General features: G+C 40.0%; 1 protein-coding gene across 3 annotated transcripts in view; it reads left to right on the top strand.

Annotated features, from left to right (window-relative positions):
- PTPN14 (protein tyrosine phosphatase non-receptor type 14) overlaps window positions 1-15,813 on the top strand; it is a 164,108-nt gene that overhangs the window by 76,220 nt on the left and 72,075 nt on the right. For all 3 annotated transcript variants that reach the window (XM_036912525.2, XM_036912524.2, XM_036912523.2), the window contains exon 3: window positions 6,956-7,125. In XM_036912525.2, the coding sequence (XP_036768420.2) occupies window positions 6,956-7,125 (170 nt within the window). The remainder of the gene's footprint in view (window positions 1-6,955; window positions 7,126-15,813) is intronic.

The raw sequence follows: 15,813 nt of genomic DNA on the forward strand, positions 1-15,813 counted from the left end.
GACTCCAGCCGGCCGTCTCCACCCTTCTGATTCCTGGGAATGTGTAGTGGCAGAAAAGGAGCCATGGTAAACATGCTTTGGGAAACACTCTCATAAGCAGTCTTTTTTTTTTTTTTTTTTTTAAGGTGTTGAACTCAGGGTTTCCCAATTATTTTACACTTCTCTTAAATGCTCTTTGAACTGTTGGGGTAGCATGAGATGGACGGCCATCAGAGGATTTAAAGGCAGAGCATGCCATGGTCACCTTGCATTTCAGGAAAAGAAAAACAGAAGAAGAATGAGGATTGGGATAATAGGAACAGAGATGCTAGTTAAGTGTACATAACAGTATTCCTGGCAAGAGGAAATAAAATGGACTCTAGGAAAAAAAAATTTTTTTTTTTTAATAAGTTCAGGGAAAAGAAAATTAGGTATGAGCTTATGGCCAGGAAGAGATAGAGATTCAGATAATTAGAATTCTGATAAGATAGTTACAACGTATTTTAGATCAGTGGATTTCACCTTTTTCAGCAAAAGAAATCTTAGGTCAACTTCCGTGTGTACATGGAGATGTTCTCTGTTCAGGTGCTGGCTGCTGGAGCCCCGTCTCTTTGTGCTTTCCCTCCCCACCAGCAGAGTTGGAGAAAACCCCTGACCCGGGTTAAGAGAGAAATAGTTAAAACAATGTTGCTTTAAGACTAATTCTCATATTTAAAAAACACATACATAAGAGAAGCAGCGGTTTATGGCTTGGACCAAACTGCCGTCGTTCGAATCTTGGCTCTGCCGCTTCCTAGTTACGTACGTAATCTTGGGTAGTTATTTACTGACCTTGTGCCTCAGTTTTCTCATCTGTAAGTGGAGATGGTAGTAGTAGGAACTCCCATGAGTTGCTGGGAGGATTCAATGAGTTAGACTGGGGTCTTCCTCTCTGTAAGTCTGTTCATTCCAATCTTACACGGCTTTAGTTATTAGAAACTGTGAACTTATACTGAGCCAAAATCTTTCAGTTCCTTGAACAGCATTATTAATGTACGATTGTGAAATAGGAAAGCCGCTGTCCACCTGTAGCTATTGAGCACTTGGAGTGTGGCTTGTTTGAACTGAGATGTGCAGTTAAGTATAAAATACACAGCAGCTTTTGAAGCCCTAGTATGAAAAACAGTTAAAATGTCTCATTAATCATTTTTACATTTATTACATGTGGAAAGCATTGTATTTTGAATATATTATTTTAAATAAAATGTATTATAATTAATTCCACTTTTCTGTACTTTTTAAATGTAGCTACTAGAATATTTAAAATTAAGTGTATGGCTCCTGTTTCTACTAAACAATGCTGCTCTAAGAAAGGCAAGCATATAGGAATAAGTACTATACTTATTGTAGTATTGTAATTATATATACTTATATATATAAGTATATACTTATACTATTCTTATAAAATAATAGTAATAAGGAATATAAAGAATTCACACTAAACTGCGCTGGAAGGGGTGAGGACTTGATCGTAAGGGTAAATGTTGAACCACTGTGTTGTGTATTTGAAACCAACATAAGACTGTTTATCAGTAATAATTTAATTTAAAAAAAGAAAAAATTCACAATAAATGTAGAAATAGCTAGAAGCATTATTTCTTTTAGGAATAATCTTAACTGTAATTAAAAAATGGTAAATGGAAGAGAGATAAATAATTTAGAAAATAATTCAGAAATTCTTGATGGCTCAGCTCTAAGATAGAGCATTGCTTTTGTAGGAAATCTAGCATTTTGGAAATGGTGAATTCACTGACTCTTAGGCCTTTCCTATGGCTGGACACAGAGCCCTGGTTTTTAAGGGAGTAAAAAAAAAGTCCATATAATCACTTCATAATGTGAGTGATTATCCTCTAATTTATCCCCTTTTTCTTTTGCAAATTGTATTTTTGCCTTTACTAAAAGATGATTTATCCAAAGCTCTCAGCTAAGGTATAAATATCCCACATTTTGCTATTTTCATAATGGCCAGAGTTTATAAAGATACAGAATCTTAACATGCATCTGCCATCATCCAAGAAAAGCTGATTTACATTAGGGACATTAAGGATTAAATGGAACACCTCATTTCCTGGCCCTGTCAGATAATATTGGAATTTGCTTTATTTTATAGCCTGCCTAACCACATCCATATATGTGTGTATCTGTAGAGGACTAAAATAGTCAACACTGGTTAAAATCTATTTAAGAGTAGACAGCAGGGCAAATTTCCAGTCTTTGAATTCTGTGTGGTTTTTTGTCTTTGTAAAGGTTATAATGTGACATCTTATTGCTTTCTGTCAATTCTGTAAGGTAAATTGGCACCCATATCTATTTTCCAGATACAGAGATTGTAAATGATATGATTTCCCTGTCTTAACTCATAAGTCTTCATCTTTTTGGATAGTCTGAGTTGTGAAGTCTCAGAAGAGTGATTCTTCTTGGCTAGGAGGTTTGCTTTTTTGGTCTGTGTTACTCTAGAGTTTCTTTTCCTGTACTTTTGTGAAGACATTGGCTAAGAAGATGAAGATGGTGCAGTTGTTAATTATAGATGCCTCAGTCATAGAAATTCCAGACCTACCCAGAGTAGAGGGTGATTGCACACAAGTTGTTTTTTACAGTTACCCAGCTAATGTATAGTGGTTTATTTTTCAAAGCTGTTGGAATGTAATTGCATGATGGGCTGCTTCAGAGTCTGCTTAGAGTCATCTTTTGAAGCATTTTCCATGCCTCAGTGAACGTTTTCATGCGTCTATGTAATTCCTGTATATTTTATGTGGAGGCATACCAACTCTATTTCTTCATTTCATCTGGAATACTGGGTACAACAGGCAACCTAATACAACTTAATGCAAGATATTTTAAATGCTCGCTTCTGGATGATTAGCTCTTCAATATGCTGGAGATAAGATCATGGACTTAATCCTTAGTAATTGCCAAGACTGTAACCCTTATAAATAGCATTAAAGCTGTGTCATCGTTCACGAAACTGGATAAACAAAACCTTCAAAAAGCATTCCCTATTAGTAGTTAATGTGGGGTATGCCACTATCTCTACAAATAAACAAATCAGAGACAACCCAAACTATTTTTAAAAGCCTTTTTATTAACTAGAATCTTTTCATGATACTGAAAGAGGGATCTTTGTCACTAAAGTATTCATATGCCCGTCAGCTACTGAAGAAACTAGCGTATTTTTGAGTGCATGCATCCATTTATGTTTCCTCTGTTAAAATGCAAAAATCAAATCAAATAAACCAGGAAACTACTCATAAAGGACCTGTTTGTGTGGCTCTCCTTACATTGTTCTTTCTAGTGCATTTTTAGTAATTGATTCAGAGATGTGATTCCTCTCCCCGGGAACTAGTTCTTCTGCCTCTTTTTCTCAGTACTGCAATGGACTCAGTGTAGAATTCATGGCACCAGAGCTTTCTCTAAAGACAGCTAGAGAAATAAAATGGGATTTGTAGTTCAAGCCAGAGGTATTGTGAGGATTAAATGGGCCTAGCTGATGTTTGGTGCCCTCGGAGATAAACAAAACAAGTGTCTGGGGCATTTACTCAGGCAGTATAATGGGATCCTCATGGTGGTGGAGGAGGTGGTTTCTATTTGGAATCATCTACCACATTCTCCTCAACCATATGGCGATGTTTAACAGTGAAGCTCAGCTTCCAGAATTCAGCTAGCGTTTAAATTGGCAAGTCAGTTATGAACAGGAATGGTGTGGACGCAGCTGGACCTGATGGGATTAATGTTCACTTGGCTAATACACAGGAAGTTGATTGGTGCATATGTTAGTTTAAATGAGACGTTAGGTTCTGATTCCATTTCCTGTGAGGCACTGTGTAGATGCGGCAGATCAAACTTGGGCTGCGTCGTAAACTTGAATCAAGCAGGGTCTCAAAGCAGGTCTTCAAAAGAACTTTGAGACAGGGCCTTTTTCCTCCACTGAATACTTCAGAAGAAGAATGAGGGAGGTAGGGTGGGAATAGAGAAGATGACTTGGACATAGTTTCACAAAACAGTATGGGGATGGGGATCTCCTAAATGGACTTTCCTCTACTAGATAACTGAGTTTAAACTTCTAAAATTAGGTTGTTCTGGCCATATGTAGGTAGAAACTGTGCCTGGCAGGTTACCAGCCTCCCCCCATTCTACCCTGTATTGGAAATCCCATTTCTTGAGTAGTTATGTAATTATTTCACTGGATAAATGCATGGTGAGTCATCCTGAAATATCCTTCGTCCTCTGGAAAAGGTTGTATTGTAGCAACAAAAAGAAATCTCATGCCATGAACTAGGTTTTTGCATTAGAAGTGGTTTACCTTGTTATTTAGAGCTCTGAACTATTAATTATGGCTCAAGACTATTGCCCACTGTGATTTCTCTTGTACCTCATCATCCTCCTTTTCAGTGCATGCATGTGTGTGTGTATGTATACTCTGTGAAATATTATTTCTCGGGGTGTCTTTTCGGAGTAAACCAGGTCTATTTTAATGATTCAGAGGGTGGGAATGAGAAAAGGAAATTGAAAATTCTAGACTTCAGAAAGCACAGAAGCACTAAAAATTTATAAATTTTTTTTTTTTTGCAAAATCAATTGTAGAATGTTCATGCAGTTACTGTGGACCCTTTATAATTTAAATGTTACTAATTTGAGTGAATGCTATAATTCAAATGAAATATGAGCCATAAAATTACATACCCAAATGTTAAGACTATACTTTCTGTGAAAATAATAAATCATGGTGGGTCTTTTAAGAAGTTGCAAAGTTTGCCCTCTCTTTCTCCACCCAGGCTTATAAAAGGGCTCTTTTCCAACTAAAATTATTATATAGAGCATTCTTGTTTACATCTATTACCTCATTTATTATATGCAAACTCACTCCCAGCCATCCCAAACACAGTGGAATACCCTTACGTGGCACTGTGTTCCATAAAGGAATAATGCAGAACTGCCTTGGACCCTTTTCAGACAGTTTGTTAAATTAAATGCCCAGGTATCCTCATTTGAAGGTTAGCCTAAGCCTGCATCATAGATGCCCCAGGACAGCATCAGAGCGACGCTCCCTAGTCCCATAAACACCTGTAATGAGACTTGAAAGAAAATCTCAGGGAGGCGCAGTTTTGTGATTATATTTTTTCTTGTAGCTTTTAGGTTTTCATGTTATTTACAGGCCTTCCAGCTTCTGCCTGTGCCTGCTTCTTCCTGTTTATTTCCGGATAGCCTGTGGTTTCTAGTTGTGTGGTTCATAGGGATGCCAGGGGGCTGATGACAGAGATTCTTGAGGCTTGTCTGCTTTCATTTACAATGCTGCTGAACATTGGGGCAGTAATAGCAGCAATAGCAAGCAGCGTGTATGAAGTAGTTACTTAGCACGTGCCACACGAACGATTGGCAGGCATTATCCCCCGGCCCCCAGCAGCCTGTGGCTGACGGCTGTAAACATCCCCATTTTACAGATGAAGAAGCTCTGAGACTGGGAGGCTCAGGAACTTGTACAAATTATTGACCCAGTAAGCATAAAAGCTGTGAGATGAACTGACTTCAAAGACTGTTTTTCTTTTTTTCCAGTTCAGCCACATTTCATTTCCTCTGTATCATCAGTGGCATTGGAATAACTAATGGATTCATCCACAGCTGGGAAATGAGCAATAGGGTCAGAATTCACTCAAGCAAGCTTGTCTTAAGTGGATAGAAATACAGCGTTGACTTCGCCGGCATTTTCTTGCTCCAGAAATGCATAGATTTCTGGTGTGAACCTGCCCTTTGGTATATCATGCAGGAAAGCTGATCAAGTCACTGCTCCCATCTGAAAGCATACCCATTTAAAAATATCCTTTAAGAGTGGTTGGGTCTGTAGCTTTATGTAGGCAAGGACATGTCTGGTTGTCTAGTAAAGTCAGAGTCAGAATTTTATTGCAGACTTTGGTGGGGATCTGGCAGGGACTGAGCTTTGGTATCACTGAGGTGGCAGCCAGCTGGAGTGGGAACATCACCACAAGAATGCCTTTGAAAATTAAACCCTGTAATGAAAACAGTCTTTTGAAGGCAAATTTCCAGGTGTGCTGTAAACCATTCTAAGCTCTAATTGAAATATAAAAGAATGCTTCAAAAGCAGTGATCGATTTTTTTGGTGATTGTTGTGCTAATCTTGAAATCCTGGCATGCATTAATATAAAGGCAGGATTGGATGCCTAAATGTTACCGGTTTGAATCATTTAGCACGTTGCTCAAAACTAAACGGATTGAGGCTGCAAGTCTTAAGGGTGAAAATCTCACTTTCATCTGTCAAATCCCACCATTAACTGCAAGACCAGCCAGTGGGAACCCCTGTGGCAACTGTGAAGTCCTAGAAGATGCTTGCACTCTCAAAGCTCAATGGGGATGAGAGATTTGCTGCAGTTCATGTATAATGAAGGAGTCGAGGGCGATGCTTTTTCAAGTACTTCATTAAAACCCAACAGGAGTAAATTGATTTTCTGTTTGAATCTGGTACTGTATGAAAATACAATGCGGAGACTTTCAGTTGACAGAAAGTTTTTCATAGGGGTTGAGGAATAAGTTACTCTGCAGCAGGTGCCAGAGCTGTGTGTCCGCCTTTGCCAGTGTGTTCCATGTGAGCTCACGAGGCATTCCGAAAGCACAGGAAGGCCAGCCTTGAGAGCTTTAGGAAAAAGCCAGTACTGTCCCCACCCTGCACCACCCACCTTACCTAACATAGGTGCCATCAGTTCCCACAGTATGGGCAGCAGCAGTGGGTGTGAGGACTGCGTCTGGATGCTAAGGGTGGACTGCAGGATGGCCTGCATCTGGGCCCCAAAATAAGAAAATAAAAGCCGGGGCCTTGTGTATTGGCTGGGAACCAGCAGTGGTGAAAGGTACTGGAATCTTGCTTCTTGCATGGTGTTGGGGTGTCCCACGTAAGCACGAACTGATGCTATTTCACCCTTTTGTCTAGACGCACTACTTTGGCCTTTGGTTCCTCAGCAAGAGCCAGCAAGCACGATGGGTGGAGCTGGAGAAACCTCTGAAGAAACATCTGGACAAATTCGCTAATGAGCCTCTCCTTTTCTTTGGGGTCATGTTCTATGTGCCAAATGTGTCATGGCTTCAGCAAGAGGCCACAAGGTAAGTGCACGTGCTTCTGTGGGGTGTGGATTAACTCTGAGGCTTCAGGTGAGAGAGAGGAGATGCTTTATTTAGGGTGTGTGTGTGTGTGTGTGTGTGTGTGTGTAGTGAGGAGGAGGATTATTTACCACGTGGGGATTATTTGCCAGGTGCTTTGCAGCTTTAGCATTTTTGGTTGAGTCCATGTAGCTAAACCCTGTGGTTCGCTGTAATGCTCGTAAGGGAGCAGTGATCCTGAGTCAGGTAGAATTTTGTGTCTAGCAGCATAAAATATTAGTTGGAGACTGTGGGTAACATAGGTATGCTAGAATTTAAGGAAAAGTTAATCACCTCATACTGTTTGGTCCCCTCAGAGCACCCCCAAACCCAGTGTACCGTCAGACTTGGGGTGTGTGGATGGAGAAGGTAACTGAAGGTGGGAATCGGGCGGAGGAGCACACCCAGAGGGCGGGAGTTTTGACTGTCCTTGGTTATGTAGGAGGAGACAGAAAGCCAACAGCAGAGAGGAGACCCGGGGACTGGCCGGCCCCCCTCCTGCCCATTGGCTGCTTCACATGGGAGAAACCACCTGTTAGCTGTGAAATGATATTCCCCCCCATCTGTGAAGTGAGGGATTTGCACAGGTTCTGAAAGCTCTGGGAGTCTGTGATTCTGTGAATGAAACAAGGGCATTTTTGTTGCTGTTAGTACAACTCACTTACTGATACGAGTTTTCCATTAAATATGCAGGAGGAAGGTGTCTTCTCATCAAATGGTTATTCCCAGGAATTAAGGGAATTGCATATACTTTCTGCTTTTTGCTGTTTACTCAGATCATGCTGCTCAGAGGGCTTGGGAGTCAATGCCAGTGACATGCTGGGAAGAAGGAACCATATTCTTCTAGATTATTGCATGGGGAGTTTCTTAGATGTTAAACTTCTGAAATAAGGATGCACTTGAAAGGTTTATATATACATTTTAAGGTGATGGTTTTGATCTTTTTTTAAATTAAAAACTGTTGTTTAATAGGAGACCGTGTTGTAAACAGAGACCATGAGATAGCTCACAGTCTGACCCAGAAAACCTGTGTTCAATCTTTTGGGTGTCATTCAGTAGAGGTACTTAGTTGACCATTATCATGTAGTATTTTCAAGTTATTTCACTAAGTCCTTTCTGTACAAGAAATTATTAACTTCTCAAAATGGGAAAATTTCCTCTGGCTCTTGAATTCTCCTTGAGTACTTTACACAGTGTTAGGAACACAACATTAAGATAATACCTATTTGTTCTTTCGTGGTTCTTGGACCGTTAAACACAAGGTGATAAGCTACAAGGATGAAACACGGACTTTACATTAATGTATGTGGGGAAAATCATCTGTAAGACAAAAAATCAAGTGTTGTTACTCTGGACAGGTCTGTTATTAAGGAAGAGCAGTTAAATGACGAGGGACTCAGACATTGTGCTTAGTGAAGTTAAAGAAAAAGGTTGTTTAACTTAGAAAAACAAAGACTTACAAGGGTGTAGTAGCCTTGGGGTATTTGAAGAATCCTGTGGGGAGGGAATTCTTTGTCAGCTCCAGTGCACAAAATTATGGCCAATAATAAGTGAAGTTCGAGTTGAAAAACTGGTTATTTGGCTCAACATAAGAACATGGCTTCTAATAATTAAAACCATTAAAGTAGAACAAGCAGACTTATAAACAGGCTTGCGTCCAGTCTGTTAGCACAGAGCTGATAGCTGGTGTGATGTCCTGAAGAGGAGACCGCCGTATTGGATAGTGTGTTGGAATAGATCAGTGGTTCTCACACAGACCACGCTTGCTATACCATAATTACCTGGGACATCTAGTACAAATATGGATTCTAGGGCTGTTTGAGAAGTCTGAATTGGAATGTCTAGGGCTGGAGGTGAGGATGTATTGCTTAAAATAACTAATATTCCTCAGATGGTTCTGATGTTCATCCAGACGTGGGAATTGATAAATTAGTTAACTTTTAAAGCTCTTTACGGTTTTAAATTTTCCAGGTAAGTATACTTAATGCTGCATTATTTCTGACTGTCAATATGTACATCCGTAAGCTGAAACATGATGTGTTTATATCTCAAAAATTGAGGTGTAGGGCCAAGGTTTTTGGTGGTGGTGGTTCCTGAGCTGGAGATTAAGAAGGACTTCTTTCCTTTGTCTTCTGAATTTCTTTTTGCTCAGTTAACTTGGTTCATTTAAGATGAAGTCTGATAAAGAGGGAAAGAAGTGTTTTCCAAAACAGAAGTTTTAAAGCAAACACTGTTACTGTCATTTAAACACAGAACTAACATAATTTAAAACTTTAAAGGACATTTTTAGACTTACCTTTTGAACTAAACTGTAGATTTCAGGTATAACCTTCGCTTTAGGAGCTGGATTGGCATGAAGAGTTATGTCTTTTTTTTGTTTGTTTTTTCAGCATTGCCTCCAAGGGGCATTAGGAAATCAGAGCAAGTCATACTTTTTTCTTCACCTCCCCTTTAAGCTGGGGAGGTGGGGAAAAAAGAGAAAAAAAGTGTTATAAGGAAAGAAAGGAAAATTGATAGAGGGAGAAAGAAAAGAGAAAAGGATGAATATACACTTGGGAGGTTGAGGGCCACTAACAATGACCCAGTTGTGAGTCACTGAAACTTACCATGGGTTCAAGGCACATGTACTAGAGTACAAAGGAGACTTGACCTGATTTGGACAGAATAACATTTTTGAATGTTCAAGGTTTCTGGACTTGGTGTTATAGGTGCATAAATGAGCTGAACTCAAGGTTAAGAATGCTACTAAGAGTCATTAGGAACCTGTGGGAATCGGAGCCTTCTTGGGAGGTTTTAGAAGCATCTGGGGTCCCAATTGAATATTGACACTGTCTTCCAGGCAGAGCAGCTAAGGATAAGCAGTGGTGTCAGGGCAGGATTCCAGGGGAATGTTCCACAGAAGGCCCCAACAACGTTCATTGGCAGTGGGTTAGTGAGTGACTCCTCAGTCATCTGCTGCTGTCAGTTACCAGGCATCTCAGGTGGAGATGCACTTTCACATCCCACAGAGCACCTGGGATCTGTGGTGTCTAACACAAAAGAGTCAGTCTTTGTGATGCCCTGTAAAGTAAGATATTTGCATAGATTAGAAATAGAAATCTGTCTTCGATTGTGGGCAGCCAGTTGGAAGAGACAGCTATTCAATCATCTGTGCTTAAAAAATAAGCCTTTGTCTGGAGCCAACCAAACTTGTTTTCACCCAGCACATGTTTGCAATGGTTTGGCTGCTTCTATTTGAGAATAAAACAGGTTCTAGAGCCTTAGTGGGCACCAGCCATTTTTTCTCTCTGAAGAAGAACAAAGTGTTTGAAGTTAATACTCTGTGTAAAAGAGAGATAACACGTATATATCTGACACATGGGGACGAAACTAAGATACATTTAAAAGGCATGTATTTCATTTCCTGTCCCCAGACAATTCCATCCTCAAAACTTTGAGTATTCAGAACAACACAATAAAAATTTGAGAATGATGTTGAGTACAAACTGTTGAAGAAGGTGTTTGGCTATATTAAAATGATCAAGTCCAAACTTTTTTTTAAATTAGAAAACAGAGCAGCTGTGCTTTTCTGACATTAATTTTGACATGATGTGTCTCATCTTGTCTCCTGGATACGACTTTTGAATAACAAATCTCTTCAGAGGTGCAGGCAGTCTACCAAGATGTGATGATTGAGTAGCATAAGAAATGGACAACAGGCTGTACATTTAGGTAACAATTGAATGAGAAGGCAAAAGATATCAGAAGAAGAATTCACACAGGAGTACACTTAAGAGAAAAGAAATCCTTCTTGATATTCTTACAGAAGTGTGAAAAAAGTGGTGAAAAAGCACACACTCATGGACAGATGGAGGGAGAGTCGTGAAACCACAGGAATCAAAGAGATTAAGACCAGAGTTTATTAACGCCATTCCAAATTGAAAGATGTATTAATTTCGGGGGCTTTAAGAATATTATTTTTTACCCCTCTGGTTAAAATGACTCAGGGGATGAGGCCACCATAATTTTTTCCATTTTGCTTTGCTTCACGTACTCCTTTTTGCCAGCTTTTCTGTTCAGCAAAGGGGACTCTTGCTAACCGTTCATCTTCCTCCATTATGTTCTCCTGACTCGAAGGAAAGATGTTTGTAATGTGTTTTAATGATTTGCATAGCAACAGGCTCAGTATAAACACATGGTTTTCAGATTTTTCTGGACACAGAGAGAAAAGACGGTTTGTGAGAGGTGGAGAAATTCTTCGTCAAACAGAAGGATACTTAATAATAGCAAGGGGAGCCAGAGAACTGCCGGCCAACGTCTCCACTTTTAGATTAGGTCTGGGTTTTTTCCAAGTCTTTCTCCAGTGAGGAAGTCCCTCTTCGGGTTTTCTTTTTTTTCAATACTAAAGAGAAAACTTTTAAAAGAAAAAGTAACTTTTTAAGAGTGATTTAGGCTTCGAAGTTTTAAGTTGCTTGACATCCTGCCTGGCCTCTCAGATTTTTAATTCTGGGGCATTGTTCTTTTACCAAAACATGTTTGTCTCTGCATTACTCACTGGCGAGTGGTATGTTTGCATAGTGCAAAGGAGCTTCTCATTGTCCTACTGAGGTCAGATAGCCTTTCGTTCTTTTCCAGGACATGTTTGTAGCCTGCCTGCTGAGGTGGGGCCGTCTGCCCTCCGGGGACTGAGCGCTGCATAAAAGCAAAGCAGTAGAACCACTGGTTGCAGCCAGACCATTGCTCCCCTTGCCATGGGATGGTTTTAGAGCCCTGTGGCACATCTGGAGGGAACTCCAGGTCTGCATCAGACTGTCCCAGGCTCCCTCCATCCAGTGGGTGCTGCCTCCCATTTTCTGCCTTCTCAGCCTGTGGGTCTCCCTATTCTTTGGATTCCCATTCCGTGCCATCTCCCAACTTCTCCAGAGTACTGGACTGAGGCTAGAGTCTGGTCCGCTAGGTACAAACTGCCTAGCAATTATCAGAAGGATTTAAACAGTACTTAATCTCTGTATGGATTCTTATGGGCAGGCACCCTGCAATGTTAAATGTAGTTGAATTTACTGGACTTATGTGTCATTCTGCTCACTGGGGATAAATACCCACATTGAAAACTGCACTGTTTAGAGACCATGTAGAAGGGAAGTGAATATTTTTTTTTTGTGATGGTGAGTGGCAAGGGAGTTATTACATTTGTAATGTTAATATCATGGGGGCCCCTCTTCTTCCAGTTACATATTTTAGCCTATGGCATATTGATGGCAAAGCCAGATTATTAGGTAAAACGTTACATCCCTGTAAAGGCCAAAATGGTGTTTTGAAATTTTTTTTTTTAAGTAGGTTACAAGAAGTAGTTTCAGTGACCTTACAAAAGCTTTCTTCACCTTTTCTTTTTTGTAAATACTGATGCTTTACCCACTTAAACTCTTGCAATCTGCCTTGAGTGCTATTGTAAGCAAGTCAGTGTTCAACCCCTGTTTAAATTGTCTCTTTTAAAAGTTCTAATTATGGTAATGTTTCCATTTCCTTTTACAACACCATTTATTTTGTTCCTCCGGTTCTTGAGTTCTTTTATTATTTTGAAATGTCACTTTAATGGCTATTTAAAGTTTACCCGTGGGCTGGCACGGAGGGACTCCCTTCAAGTGAGACTTAAGATTCAGCATGAATTCCCTGTAGATAATATAATTTGCTGAGAATGGCGAATCCTTCTGGCCAGCTCCAGCTGGTGGATGGGAACTTGTTCTCTTTCTGTTGGTGGTTGAGAACAGAGTGGTTTCTGCCAGATATTTCAGATACTTTAAGATGCTGGTGATAACTGGGATTTAATCTCAAGCACTATTTTGTGTGGTTACTTTCTTATAGAATGAGACGAGAGAGGAAAACGAGTGTCCAACAAACAGCAGTTTTGAAAGGAAGAATTGCTTTCTCAAAGGGACGTCATTGATTAAAATGCTAGTTCCATTTGCATTGTTTTTCACTGCAACCTCTATTAAGCACCTATTCCGTGTCAGACATTTTGCTAGTCAGTGGGAGGATAAGAATGAACAGATCTCCGCACTCCTTCACCCTTGCAAAGAGCTATCTGTGTACCTCCAAGCAGCTTTTATTTCATCTCCATGTATTTGATTTATTGGTGATTTGCATTTCTCCTTAAAGCCAGCATTGCTGACCCAGTGTGCTTTCCGGAGAAGGCTTTCTTACCATTTTGGTGAGCCTGGCAAGTGTCTTGCAGGACCAGGACCAGCTTCATGGGCCTGTGTCATTAGTTGTTTAGGCCCTGTGCTTCCGAAAGGTCCTCTGCTTAGTTAAATGTCCTGCTGTTGCCCTCTTGAAATTCTTGATTTTGAACAACAGATCCTGCATGTTCATTTTTCATTAGACTACAGATTATGCAGGGAGTCCTGCCCAGGAGAGCCTCCAGCTTCATCCCTCTGCGTTCATGCTCCTCTGCTGGTTTTGTGGCTCCCTTGTGATTTGCTCTTAGCCATGGGATCTGAGTTTACTGTGATGGGTATGATCAAAGAAAAGGTAAATTTAAAAGAGAAAAACTGCAGAGGAACAAAAATAAAACTTCAATGATCTATGAAAATATGAAAATAAGAACGTGGCCTTGGTAACTGTTTCTGCTCCAGGACCTGACTCCCTGGAAAATCCTGCAGAATATGGGCAGCTGGTACAACATCGGTTTGATGTCCTTTAGGGAAGCTGACTGATTAGCTTATCTCAGTCCTCAACTAGAATTTCCTCATGTTTTATTGTGAAGAAGATGACTCTGAGAAGTTTCTATGTTTCTTAGTAAAATCGAGAGTGCACCTTAGTGCTTTTTTCATTGTACAAGTCTTCCAAATGCCTGGAGCTGCTGCTTGTCAGCTCCCACCTGACCCCAAGAGAAAGATAGTTTGGGAGATATGCAGGGAGGCAGTTAGCTATTTAGGGACCCACTGCCACTGGACAATGAAGTATAGACAAATCAAGTTAATCCTTAAACAGAATCTGATTGTTTCTTTGATATTCTTTCCCTGTAGGGGAGAGAAAACAAATAGTAAAACAAATCACTATTCTTTAGTGTCATCACTTGGCATTATGATTCATTGTAGGTGTCCTATAATGAACAGAAAAAACAGAATTTAAAACAGAAGTAAAGATATAAACCCAACCATACATGGTCAATTAATATGCGATTAAGGAGCTATGGACATACAATGGGGAAATGACAGCCTCTTCAACAACCGGTGTTGGCAAAACTGGACAGCTACATGCAAGAGAATGAAACTGGATTATTGTTTAACCTCATACACAAAAGTAAACTCGAAATGGATCAGAGACCTGAATGTAAGTCATGAAATCATAAAACTCTTAGAAGAAAACATAGGCAAAAATCTCCTGACTATAAACGTGAGCAACTTCTTTCTGAACGCATCTCCTCGAGCAAGGGAAACAAAAGCAAAAATGAACACATGGGACTACATCAAACTAAAAAGTTCTGTACAGCAAAGGACACCATCAACAGAACAAAAAGGCATCCTACAGTATGGGAGAATATATTTGTAAACAACATATCCAACAAGGGGTTAACATCCAAAATATATAAATAACTCACACACCTCAACACCCAGAAAGCAAATAAGCAAATAACCTGATTAAAAAATGGGCAGAGGATATGAAGAGACAATTCTCCAAAGAAGAAATTCAGATGGCCAACAGACACATGAAAAGATGCTCCACATCCCTAATTATCAGAGAAATGCAAATCAAAACCACAATGAGATATCACCTCACACCAATTAGGATGGCCAGCATCGAAAAGACAGAACAACAAATGCTGGCGGGGATGCGGAGAAAGGGGAACCCTCCTACACTGCAGGTGGGAATGTAAGCTAGGTCAACCATTGTGGAAAGCAATATAGAGTTTCCTCAAAAAACTAAAAATAGAAATACCATTTTACCCGGGAATCCCACTCCCTGGAATTTACCCAAAGAATACAAGTTCTCAGATTCAAAAAGACATATGCACCCCTATGTTTATCACAGCACTTTTTACAATAGCCAAGATATGGAAGCAACCTAAGTGTCCATCAGTAGATGAATGGATAAAGAAGGTGTGGTACATATACACAATGGAATACTATTCAGCCATAAGAAAGAAACAAATCCTACCATTTGCCCCAGCATGGATGGAGCTGGAGGATATTATGCTCAGTGAAATAAGCCAGGCAGAGAAAGACAAGTACCAAATGATTTCCCTCATTTGTGGAGTATAACAACGAAGCAAAACTGAAGGAACAAAAAAGCAGCAGACTCACAGACTCCAAGAAGGAACTAGCAGTTACCAAAGGAGAGGGGTGGGGGAGGGCGAGTAGAGAGGGAGGGAGAAGGGGATTGAGGGGTTTTATGATTGGCACACATGGTGTTGGGGGTCACAGGGAAGACAGTGCAGCACAGAGAAGGCAAATAGTGAATCTGTGGCATCTTACTACACTGATGGACAGTGACTGCAATGGGGTGTGGGTGGGGACTTGATAATATGGGTAAATGTAGTAACCACATTGTTTTTTCACGGGAAACCTTCATAAGAGTGTATATCAATAATACCTTAATAAAAATAAATAAAAATAAAATGGAAGTAAATCAGGAATCATTCATATTTCAAAAGGAGCCTGTATGTAACCTTAC

This window comes from Manis pentadactyla, chromosome 9 (genome assembly GCF_030020395.1).
Source record: "Manis pentadactyla isolate mManPen7 chromosome 9, mManPen7.hap1, whole genome shotgun sequence".
Classification (NCBI taxonomy): Eukaryota; Metazoa; Chordata; class Mammalia; order Pholidota; family Manidae; genus Manis; species Manis pentadactyla.